Source organism: Sminthopsis crassicaudata, chromosome 2 (genome assembly GCF_048593235.1).
Source record: "Sminthopsis crassicaudata isolate SCR6 chromosome 2, ASM4859323v1, whole genome shotgun sequence".
NCBI classification, from domain to species: Eukaryota; Metazoa; Chordata; class Mammalia; order Dasyuromorphia; family Dasyuridae; genus Sminthopsis; species Sminthopsis crassicaudata.
The window spans coordinates 553173905-553186380 of NC_133618.1; the positions used below are offsets into that span (position 1 = coordinate 553173905).

The 12476-nt window shown below is 33.8% G+C and overlaps 1 protein-coding gene across 1 annotated transcript in view; it reads right to left on the reverse strand.

Moving 5' to 3' along the window:
• SYNM (synemin) overlaps positions 1-12476 on the reverse strand; it is a 43696-nt gene that overhangs the window by 10601 nt on the left and 20619 nt on the right. The window contains exon 3 of the mRNA XM_074295043.1: positions 901-971. Within this exon, the coding sequence (XP_074151144.1) occupies positions 901-971 (71 nt within the window). The remainder of the gene's footprint in view (positions 1-900; positions 972-12476) is intronic.

The following is a 12476-nucleotide window of genomic DNA, read 5'->3' on the forward strand; positions in this document are numbered from 1 at the left end:
ATGCCACATATGTATGCAGGTGTTGAATGGGTTCAAATAGAATTCATTATTACTGATTGCAGGAGTGAATACAGTGGGAATCTATGAAACACTGAGTATTATGTCCCATGTAAGTGTCCTTCAGGAAGGAAAAGACTAGTGAAGCTTTTTGCTAATAGCTATACTATACTTAGTCATTTTAGAAGCAAAATGATCAAGCAATGGCTATAATCTTTATTTATGACAACTAAAAGAGATGACCTCTATAAGACATTCTAGAAAAAATAGAAATCAAAACATTATGAAATAAAAAAAAAAGTTGTAGCACTTAAAATGGCTATTATTTAGTTTTCCAGAAATTTTAGCTCTTAACAGTTTTTAAAAGTATTTTGTCTGGCTCTCTCCTTCGCTTTCATTGTATTTAATAATGTAACATGTCTTTATATACATCCTTTACCTTCTCTATTAGATTATAAGCTCACTGAAGACAGGGACTGTGTTTATTTTCTTTCAATTTTGTATGCCCATCCCCTAGAACAATATAGACACATTTTTGGGGGGGAGTTGGACTTGTAAGTTGACATAGGGAACTTTTTATAAGGAAATTCTTTGTACTGATGCAGATATCTATCTTCTCCATTATACATAAAGAGCATTACTTAGGGTGTTATAAGAATTAAGTAAATTGCCCAGGAGCACTCAGCATATATGTGTCAAAGGGAGGACTTGAACATAGTCTTCCTGAGTCCAAGAGGCAGCCTTTTATCCACTGCATCATGGTATAAATACAATACATTTTAGTTGAATTTTGTATTTTATCCCTTTCAGTAGCATTCCAAATAATTACTAATCTAATTATAAATGAACAGTATATAACAGAAAATCTTATTTAAAAGAAAAAGTAAAATTTTTGTTTAATACCTCGTGGAACATTCTGTACGTGTTCAGTCCACATTAATATTTCTGGATTACTTTCTCCTTCCAATAAGGCTCTGTAAAGAAAAAAATTCAATTTATTATCAAAAGAACAAGAATTTACATCTACTGCTGATTAATTCATCATTTTCCATTTGGCCAATTGTCCAATTCAGTCATGGTTTTACAGATTTAATGTCTAAATGCATGACACCATGCAAAGAGTTACATTTTAGGAATCCCAAAGTTTTTTATTTGAATGCTTTTTAAAAATTTTATTCCTTTGTAACATTAGATATCAAATAATCACTGTCTGGCTAAAGGCAAGTTTGATATGAAGTGACATCATGGTAAGAGATACACACTTTTAACATTCAAAATCAAATAAGATTGCTGATTATGAACAATTCCATATTTGTAATAGAAAATTATTTAAATTTTTTCCTTATTGATAAAATGTTACTTTGAAATGCTATCAGAGGAAGGGCATTCACTATATCCAGTCACTGGCAAAGCTCACCAACTTCTACAATATCTCTTGTATCTGTTCCTTTCTCACTACTAAAACAGTTGCCACTCTAGTTCAAGCACATGCAATAGCCTCCTAATTGTTTTCCCTGATTCTAGTCTATTTCTTCTCCTTACCTGTTAGCTCCACAAAACTGGCAAAATAAGTCAAAGTACAGTTTTCTCTGTATTCATCTGTTCTCAAGAATTTTCACTGGCTCCCTAATATCTCTAAATAAAATATAAATACTTCATTCAGCTTAGCAAATTAAAGTTGTTCACAATATGGCTCTAGTATTGATCAGACTTACTTCATATTATACCTCTTCAGGCACTATATGTTCCAGTGATATCAGACATTCCTCAGGCTTGGTATGCCATCTTTTAGCTCCTGTGCTTTTCCAGAGGCTGTCTGTCTGTAAAGTATTCCCCCTCTTCATTACTGTTTCTTACAATCCTTACTTTCCTTCAAGTTTCATCTTAGTACCACTTCCTATGAAAAACTTTCCTTCCCTCTTCCCTGGAGTTGTCAGTGCTCACTCTTTCCTTTAGCCTTTTTAAAAAATGTATTCCTTTACATGTTGTATCCCCTAAGTTAAAGGAAAATTCCAGGAGGGAATAAAGAATGAAAGGCAAAGAAAGAAGAAGGGAACCCGGAAAGAGAATAAAAAAGGAAGAAAGAAGAAAGATGATTACAATCTCTGACATATATTATATCAGAATTCAGAATAAACTAATTTGTATATGTGTATGTACATATACATGTATGTATGTATGTATGTATGTATAACAGAGTTTAAGAGATCTTTGGCGAGAAAATAGATGTTTAAATAAATTCATTTCTTTGAGTCACATATTATTGTTAGCAATTTATTAAGTGTATATTACATTCAGAGAATCATACTAGGCTCTGGTAAGGTATAAATGTAGAATTCTTACCCTAAAAATCTTACAATTTATTAGAAGAATGTGATACATGCAAAAATTAATCAATATAAAACATAGGTACATAAGTTAGAGTGCAATTTAAAGTCTCAGGGAGAAAGGATTGTCACTAACTACAGAATCAAAGAAAGACTTTGTGGATGTTGTGGTATTTCAAGAACCTGAACATTAAAAACATTAAAAAGATAATATGGAAACAGGGAGCAAGACACAAACTCAGAAGAAAACAATGAAGTTCAAACAATTACAAGCAAAGCCTCAAAGAAAGTTTTGAATTGAACATAAATTCATCAAGAGTCAAAAAGAGTGCTACAAGCAAAATTTGTTTGAACTGACATCTCTGGTTTATTTAAGTTATTACTCCTAATCAATAAGAGATAATGTTACTGAATTTCACAAATGCATATGAATTGTGTATCTTTTGTTTCCCATGGGTACTTAACCAGCTTCAATCAGTATTTTCAATATCTTCATAATTGTGCAAAGGATTATACTTGACAACAAAACAAGATAATTACTTAATAAAACTACTAGCTCTGTTTTGTATTTTCAGGAGAGGAGTGAGTGAGTGTGTGTGTGTGTGTGTGTGTGTGTGTAGGACATCTGGAGCTATGATTCCCCAGATGTTTGGCAATCTAAAATCTCCCTCTGTTGATGCAGATAAGGAATTTATCAATAATTTGCAATGTCAGAGAGCTGATACACTTCAGGGCAGGCCTTGAACCAAGGTTTTCTGACTCCAAAGCTAGCCCTCTGCTCACTTTTACTGCAATGCTTTTCCTAAGATGTAAGCCAAATTTTATTTTTAGCTTTCTTGTATAGAGCAAGGTTCTATAAAGTCTTTTTAAAAAACTCCCTCTCTCACACAGGCAGAAAGTACAGATGTGGTCCCACTCTGAAAAATACTGGAGTCTTGATTTGCTCCATTTTCCAACCTGGATTGCTTCATTTAGGTCCATCAAAAAATCTTCATGCTCTTTCAAACTTGTATCATGGCATTGAAAAGGAAATGTCAATACACTTAAGTCAAACACATTTCACAAATGTAATTAATCAATAAACATTTATTAATTGACTACTATGTGCCAGATAACTGTGCTAAGCCTTGAAGATACAAAAGAAGCTAAAGACAGTTTTTGCTTTCACAATATAGCTTATAATATAATGGGGAAGAAAACAAGCCAACGAATATATACAAAGCATCTAGGCTGCAGAGTGGATAGAATGCCAGTCTTAGACATTTATTAGCTGTGTGATCCTGGACAAGTCACTTAACTATGGTGGCTTAGTTTCTTCACCTATAAAATGATCTGAAGAACAAAATGGAAATCACTCCAGTATTTTTGCCAAGAAAATCTCAAATGGGATCTAGAAGAGACTGAAAAAATGACTGGGGAGGGGAAAAACTATATTCAGGATAAATAACAAATAATTAAAAGGGAGAAGACACTAGAATCAAGAGGGGTTAAGAAACACTTCCTGTAGAAGGTGGGATTTTAATTGGGACTTTAAAGGAAGGAGGCAGCTAGGTAGTGCTACAGTTCCTGGAATCAGGAACCAGCCTCAGACACTTACTAGCAGTGTGACCCTGGACAAGTTACTTAACCCCATTTGCCTCAGTTCCCTCACCTGAGAAAAGGAAATGGTAAACCATTCCAATATCTTTGCCAAGAAAACACAATTGAATACAATTTAATTAACTGAACAACAACAAAAGGAAGACAAGGCAGCCAGGTGACTCAATGGATAGAGTGCTGAATCTGTAGTCAAGAAGACCAAGGAATTAGCAGCCCTTCCTGGCTAAGGGTCAATGTGTGGCTGGGATCATACCTCTCCCCAGATCACACTGTTTTGGAAGCACCAGAAGCTTCCAAATCCCCAGAATCAAATGAAAACAGCAGTGAGGAAAAAGCCTGAAGCTTGAGACAGTGCTCCTCTTCTGCCAGAAACAGAGTCCAATTCAAATACAAAGTTCAAAATAAAGAAATAGCATGAAAAAAAATGAACAAACAATAAAAAAGAACATGAACATTAAAAAGCTAATATGGAAACAAGGAGCAAGACACAAACTCAAAAGAAAACAATGAATTCCAAATACTTATAAGCAAAGCCTCAAAGAAAGTTTTGAATTGAACAACCCATCAAGAATCAAAAAGAGTGCTACAAGCAAAATTAGGTAAAAGAAATGAAAGCAAAGGAAGAGAACTTTGAAAAGATAATTAACAGATTGGTAAAAGGCATAAAATAAGAAAATAATACCTTTAAAAACAACAATGGCCATATTGTAAAAAGAAAGAGTTACAAAAGCTCACTGAAGAAAATAATTCCTTGCAAATTAGAGTTGAATAAGTGGAACCTAATGACTTAATAAGGGATCAAGAAACAATAAAATAAAGTCAAAAGAATTAAAAAATAAAAGAAAATATGAAATACCTCATAAGAAAAACAGCTAACCTGAAAAATATATTGAGGAAAGAAAATTTAACAATTATTAGACTACCTAAAAGCCATAATCAAAGAAAAAGCCTAGAAATCATATTTCAAGAAATTCCCAAGGAAAATTACTCTACTATCCTAGGACTAGAGGGTAAAATAGAAATTGAGAGTCCATTAATCATCACCTGAAAGAAACTAAAATAAATAAATAAATAAAACTTCTGGGAATATTACAGCCAAATTCCAGAGCTCTCAGATCAAAGAGAAAATGTTTCAATCTATCAGAAAGAAACTATTCAAATACTATGGAACCACCATCAAGATCATATAAAGTTTAGCACTTACCATGTTAAAGAGCTTGAAATATTATATTCCAGAAGGTTAAAAAGTTGGGATTACAACCAATAATAATGTATCCAGCATAACTAAACATAATACTTTAAGTGGAAAAATAAATATTTAATGAAATAGAGGATTTTCAAGCATTCCTGATGAAAAGATCAGAATTGAATAGAAAATCTGGCATTCAATTTCAATGATCCTGGGATTTCTGGGAGCCAACATGGCAGAGTAAGCAGTGAATCACAATAACTCTTCCATGTTCACTTTCAGGAAATCATAAAACAGTGCTCTAAAATAGATCTAGAATGGCAGAACGAGCAAGGAAATGGGGTGAAACAATCTTTTAGCCTCATAAATTTGTAAGATTGACAGAGGGGGTCCATCTCACTTAGGTAAGGAGAGGTGAAGCCCAGAATAGGAGGTTTCCTAGTGAGCTGACAGCAAACCTCACTTCAGAAAATCAGTAGGATATCCTAAGCCCCAGTGTGGTGGAGCTGGTAAACACCATTTAGGACTCCTGGCCTTGGCACAGGGGAGCAGCAAACTCTAGCTCCAAGAACTACTGTTTGCCTAGTGTAGCCCTAGGCAAACAGGCATCCTCTAGAGGCCAGACCACCACATCTTTCAGTGTAGCTTCAGGAAAACACAGAAATATCCCACCAGACCTCAGCACACACCAGACATCACCAAAGGACTCCAGCTCAGTACAAGGAAATTGTCAGACACCTACAAGGTCCAGCAGCATCAACCACCATTACCCTGCTACTCCCTCAGTGCAGCACTAGACATAAGAGTCCTCTATATATATGGTCCTTCATATAACATAAAACCAACACCATGAAAACAACCTGAACCTGTAGCCACTGCACAAGAAGCCTCAGACTGTACTCCTTCTATCCTGAAAGCAGAAGTCAAATTTAAAAGAAAGGAAAAAGACCAAAAAAGGGTCAAAATACAACAACTGACCATAGAATCTGACCATAGAAAGTATTATGATGATAGGGAAAACTAAGACAAACTCAGAAAATGTCAAAACATCTATGGACAAAAGCCCAAATAAATATGGGAAGTGGTCTCAAGCCCAGAAATCATTCATAGAAGAGCTCAAAATGGAGCTTAAAAATCATCCAAGAGAAGTAGAAGAAAAATTTGGAAAAGAAAAGGAGTGATGCAAGAAAATTATGAAAAAAGAAAGTCTTAGCAGCTTGAAAAACTGCTTAAAAAGTAGAATTGGCCAAATGGAAATGAAAATACAAAAGTTAATTGAGGAAAACAACACCTTAAAAGTTAGAATTGGGAAATTGGAAGTTAATGACTCTATGAGACATCAAGAATGAATCAAACAAATTCAGTGGAATGAAAACATGAAAGAAAACATCAAATCCTTCATGGAAAAAACAACTGTCTTGAAAAACAGATCCAGAAGAAACAATATCAGAATCACTGGACTACCTGAAAGCCATAAGCAAAAGAAGAACCTGGATAGCATCTTTCAAGAAATTATCAAGAAAAACTGACCTAATGTCCTGGAATCTGAGGGCAAAATAAGCATTGAAAGAATCCATTAATCATCTTGGGAAGGAGATATAATAAATACTCTGATGAAAATTATAGCTAAATTTCAGAGTTATCAGATCAGGGGAGAAAATACCACAAATGGTCAAAAAGATACTATTCAAATACTGGGGAATCACAAATTAGGATTACACAGTATTTGTCAGCTGCACAATTAAAAGATTGGAGGTCATGGAACATGATATTCTAGAAGGAACTAGGACTACATCCAAGAATCACTTACACAGCAAAATTAAGCACCATAAAGCAGGGAAGAGGGGAGAGGTCATCCAATGAAATAGAAAGATTTCAACCTTTCACAAGGAGAAAAACAGAACTAAACCAAAAATTTGACCTCCATTATCAAGACCAAAGAAAAACATAAACAGTAAAAATGGAAAAGAAGCATAAGGGATTCAATAGAGCTTAACTATTTACATGCTTACATGGGAAGATGATGCTTGTAATTCTTAAAAACGGTATCACTTATAGTAGAGTCAGAAGAACTATAGTCTGAATTAGACTGAAAGTACAGGTGTAATATGAATTTAACAGAATGACATAAAAAAATTAAGGGATAAGAAAAGAGAAGTATATTGTGTGCAGAAGAAGGAAGTGGTAGAATGGTATAAATTATTTCACATGCAGAGAAGTGAAAGGACCTATTACAATGGAGGGGGAGACGACAGAGTAGATGAAGAGCATTGCTTGAATCTCACTCTCATCAATATTGATTCAAAGATGGAATAAATATACATAATTAGTTGAAAATAAAAAATATATTACCTAGCAGGGAAGTAGGAGAGGAAGAGATTTAAATAAAGGCTGATGGATGGAAGGGGACTGACAGAAGGGGAGAGCAGTTTTGGGGGGCTGGCATACAGAATCAAAAACACTGGTGAGGGAGGGAAAAGAGGGAAAGGAGAGAGAGAGAGAGAGAGAGAGAGAGAGAGAGAGAGAGAGAGAGAGAGAGAGGACAAACAGGAAGAAGAATTAAATGGAGGGAAACACAAAGATAATAATCAGAATTGTGAATATGAATAGGATGAACTCTCCTATAAAATAGAAGCAATTAGAAGAGTAGATCAAAAGCCGGAATCCTACAATATTTTGCTTATAACAAACACTCTTAAAAGAGAAAAGAGAGAGAGGGAGAGAAAAAAGAGAGAAAGAGAAAAAAAGAGGTTGAGGAGAAAGAGAGAGACAGAGCAGAGAATGAGATAATATAACAGAGCAGAATCTACTGTACTTCAACTGAAGTTAAAAAAAAAAAAAAAAAAAGCATAGCAATCCAAATTTCAGACAAAGCAAAAGCAAAAATAGATCTAATTCAGAAAGATAAGAAAGTAAACTATAGCTTGCTAAAAGGTAGATGACAAAGAAATATCTATATTAAATACATATGCACCAAGTGATGTAGTATCCAGATTTTTAAAGGAAATGTCAAATGAATTACAGGAAGAAATAGAGTGGTGGATCAGTGGAATAGATTTGGTCCGCAAGACACTGTAGTCAATAACTATAGTAACTTAGCACTGGATAAATTAAAAGGCCCAGTTTTTGTGATAAGAACTCACTATTTGACAAAAACTGCTGGAGAAAATAATAGGATATAAATTAGGTATAGACCAGTATCTCACACTATGTGCCAATGGGCACATGATTTATAGTGACAATGTAATCAAATTAGAAGAACAAGGAATAGACCACTTATCAAATCTATGAGAAGGTAATGAATTCATGACCAAACAAGAGATAGCAAGCATTACCCCCCCAAAAGAAAGATAAATTTAATTTTATTAAATTAAAAAGCTTTTGTACAAACAAATACAATGATTAAAGGAAAGTAGAGTTGTTGGTGGAATTGTGAACGAATCCAACCATTCTGGAAAGCAATTTGGAATTATGTCTAAAAAGTTATCAAACTATGCATACATACCCTTTGATCTAGCAGTGTTACTACTGGATTTATATCCCAAAGAGATTCTAAAGAAGGGAAAGGAACTCACATGTGTAAAAATGTTTGTGACAGCCCTTTACATAGTGGCTAGAAACTGGAAATTGAATGGATGCCCATCAACTGGAAAATGGCTGAATAAATTGTGGTATATGAATGTTATGGAAAATTATTGTTCTGTAAGAAATGATCATCAGGGTAATTTCAGAAAGGCCTAGAGAGACTTACATGAACTAATGCTAAGTGAAATGAGCAGTACCAGGAGATCATTATACAAGGCAACAACAATACTGTATAAGGATCAATTCTGATGGACATGGCTCTCTTCAAAAATGAGATGAACCAAATCAGTTCCAATTGTTCAGTAATGAAGAGAACCAGCTACACCCAGTGAAAGAATTATGGGAAATGAGTGTGGACCACAACATAGCATTTCCACTCCTTCTGTTATTGTCGGCTTGCATTTTTGTTTTCCTTCTCAGATTATTTTTACCTTTTTTCTAAATCCGATTTTTCTTGTGTAGCAAGATAACTATATAAATACGTATACATATATTATATTTAAAATATATTTTAACATATTAAACATACATTGGATTGTCTGCCATCTAGGGGAGAGGATGGGGGAAAGGAGAGGAAAAGTTGGAACAGAAGATTTTACAAGGGTCAGTGCTGAAAAATTACCCATGCATATGTCTTGTAAGTAAAAAGCTATAATAAAAAAATAAATTAAAAAAAAGGAAAGTAGAAAGCCGGGAAACAATTTTTATACCAAGTATTTCTGATAAAGCCTTATTTCTCAAATATGTGGAAAATTGAGTCAAATTTACAAGAATATAAACCATTCTCTAATTGCCCATTTGTATTAGTAGTATTAGTATTAGTATTGAACTTCCTTCAAAATGGTGAACACCCTTGGCAAGTACATATCTCTCTTTTTATGCTTCTCTTGACATTTTTATTTGGAAGGCTAAATAAAATTTCTTGTGTTGTGAATCTTTCCAGAAATCTTGTATTGTTGTGATATGTTCATGTGTATGTATATATGTGTATCTATGTATAGGAAACATTTTGTTGTACTTAATGTTGCATTTTGTTCTACCAAATATAATTTATCATCATAGCTAACAAATAATAAACATAGTAGGATATTGGATTCTCTGTACCTTTCCTTTGTTATGACTGAAGATGAGGTCAGTTCTAGAATGGAGTCAAGAAGAGTTGGACACAACTGAATGACTGAACAAGATAAAATCTTTGAGCACATAGCTAGTTTTTAGGGCAACTGGGGATGCAGTGAATAGAATGTTGGGAGGCAGAGACCAGGGTTCAAATGCAACCCAAGATACTTACTAGCTGTGTGAACTTTATCAAATCACTTAACTCTCTGTGCCAGTTTTCTCATCTGTAAAATTAAGACAATTATTATTGTCTTATATTATATCACATTATATATTATATTATAATATGTGCTATTGCACCTACCTATCCAGGTTGGGAGGATCAAATAAGATAATAATTGTAAAGCACTGTGCACATTGACTGGCACAGAGTAAGTACAACATTAATGTCAGCTATTGTTATAATTGTCCTCTGAGCTGCACGGCTATACTATGGGACTGTCATAAACTACAGTCATTTTCTTGAATGAATGTTCTTTTAAATTCTAGTATATATTCTGCAGAAATATAATTCTAAATTAAAGCCTCTCCCTTTAAGAGATATGATTTTATGAAAGCAGAGGAAAAAGTGGAGGAGTGAACTGGGGAAAATATTCTGTCATTATTCTCCCTTTTTTCTGTCTGTCTCTTCCCATCCCAACCTCCATCACTACTCCTGGATACTTCCATATACATAAAAAGCCTCCTCTTAGGCTTTTCACTGTCTGATACAGGACCCTAAAAAAACTAAGAGAAGGGTAATTTTTCATCACTTAATTGAAGGATGTAAATCAGGAAAATGGAGAATTTGACTGAGGATATTTGACTGCTGTGATGACAAATAGTTGTGCAGTTGCTAGAGCAACGTATGAAGTCATTAAAAGTAAGTTCCAAGAAATACATTGAATATGGCAAAGGGCACCAGGGATCATGGCCAGCTTAAAGCTGACAAAATGACTACTGAAAATGAGCTATACTAGAAAACAGAGATCCCTAAAAACCCAGATTGGAAAAATGACTCACTGTTGTATGAGATGTTATACAATTTATTTCCATTTATTTAAATATGATTTTACCTTACAAATAACAGATATCATTTTAAAGTAAAATAATGAGCACTAGGAGAGGAAAAAAGGAAGAAAAAACTCAAAGGAAATACATGCTATTTGTATTTTTCATGGAATAAATATTTGGAAAAATATGCTATAAGGATAGTTCTATAGAGAAGCTAGTGGAAAAACAAGGGGATTATATACAAAACATATAAATATGTATGTATGTGTGTGTAATATATATACATATATATATATATAAAACGCACACACACATATAATATATATATACATATATATATATACCTATACATACACATATGTATCATCTTTAAATACCCTGTCACAAGAAGATAGACTTAATAGAATGGTTTTATGTTTTCAAATCTTTATATAAAACTAGTAAATGAAACTGAAAAGATGGGTTTTTTGGTCAACCTCTTATATATAAATCTAGACAATGCCGCATACAAGTTTCTAAATGTACATAGTTTTATTCACTGTGAAAATAGCCACATCAGCATTATAAGACATCCTTTCAAGTTAAAGATTTTCATCAGAAAAGATATGCTCTTTTATAACATATCAGCAAAATGAGTGTTGCCCTAAATAGTACACAGAGGCCTGACACTGAGATCCAGGGATGGTAGCCAAGTTCTATTTCAGACTCACTCTCTCAACTTGTCAGGAAGGATTAGGAATATACCACAGTAAGGGTAAAGAGTGCCTTTTGTTGCTTAATTTTGATCTTTTGAACTATTCAAGGATTGGTTTGGAAAACTTACAGAAATCCTGATTATACACTGTAAATACTAGCTTTCTGGACACTCCCTAATCTGGGAAAAGGAGAATATGAAAGGCTAATCATGGGCAATATGTAGAAGAGAAGATTCTTGTTAGAAGATACATTCTATATCCACAAATATTTGTCTGTCATTCCAGAAGATAGCTGTAAGCCATCTAGAAAGTTCAAAATATAAAAAATTAGTAGGTACAAAAGATCTTTAAAAAACTTTACTTAGATATTGATAGATTTTAATTGATTTAGGGTAATTACACAAAATGTTCTACTTTAAAAACTCCTTTTTAAAACCTATGAACTTAAAAAAATAACCTTAGCAAAAAAAAGTCATATCCCCCAAATTAATGTCATTATGCCCTCTCTAATTCTCAGTTAATGTCTTGATTAGAAGGTCATAAATGTCAAGTTATTCTAACTTCCATGAAGGATTCCAGCATCAGGTATGAGATGGGTTAGAGGACCTTAGAGATTGCTTCCAATTCTACGATTCCCTAGTACTGATACATGCCCTAAAGGGTTTAAGTTGCTGTTGACCTTTTAACAAAAAAGTTATTTCTTTCATATTTCTTCAGTGCTCTTTGGGACCACAATCTTGGGTAGTCCATAGTATGACCTGGAACACAAAACTTCCCTAATGTCAACACAGTAAGGAGAATAATTTATTTTGGAGCAGAGTATAGATAGCAACTCCCAAAGTGTAATTCCCAGGAGATGCTACCATTCAGTGCAAAGTAAGGGAGGAATTAAATAACCTGCATTGTCAAGCCAAGTGGCTAGAGCTGCCAATCTAAAAGCTATTTCTAGAATCCACTCCTACATTTCTACCT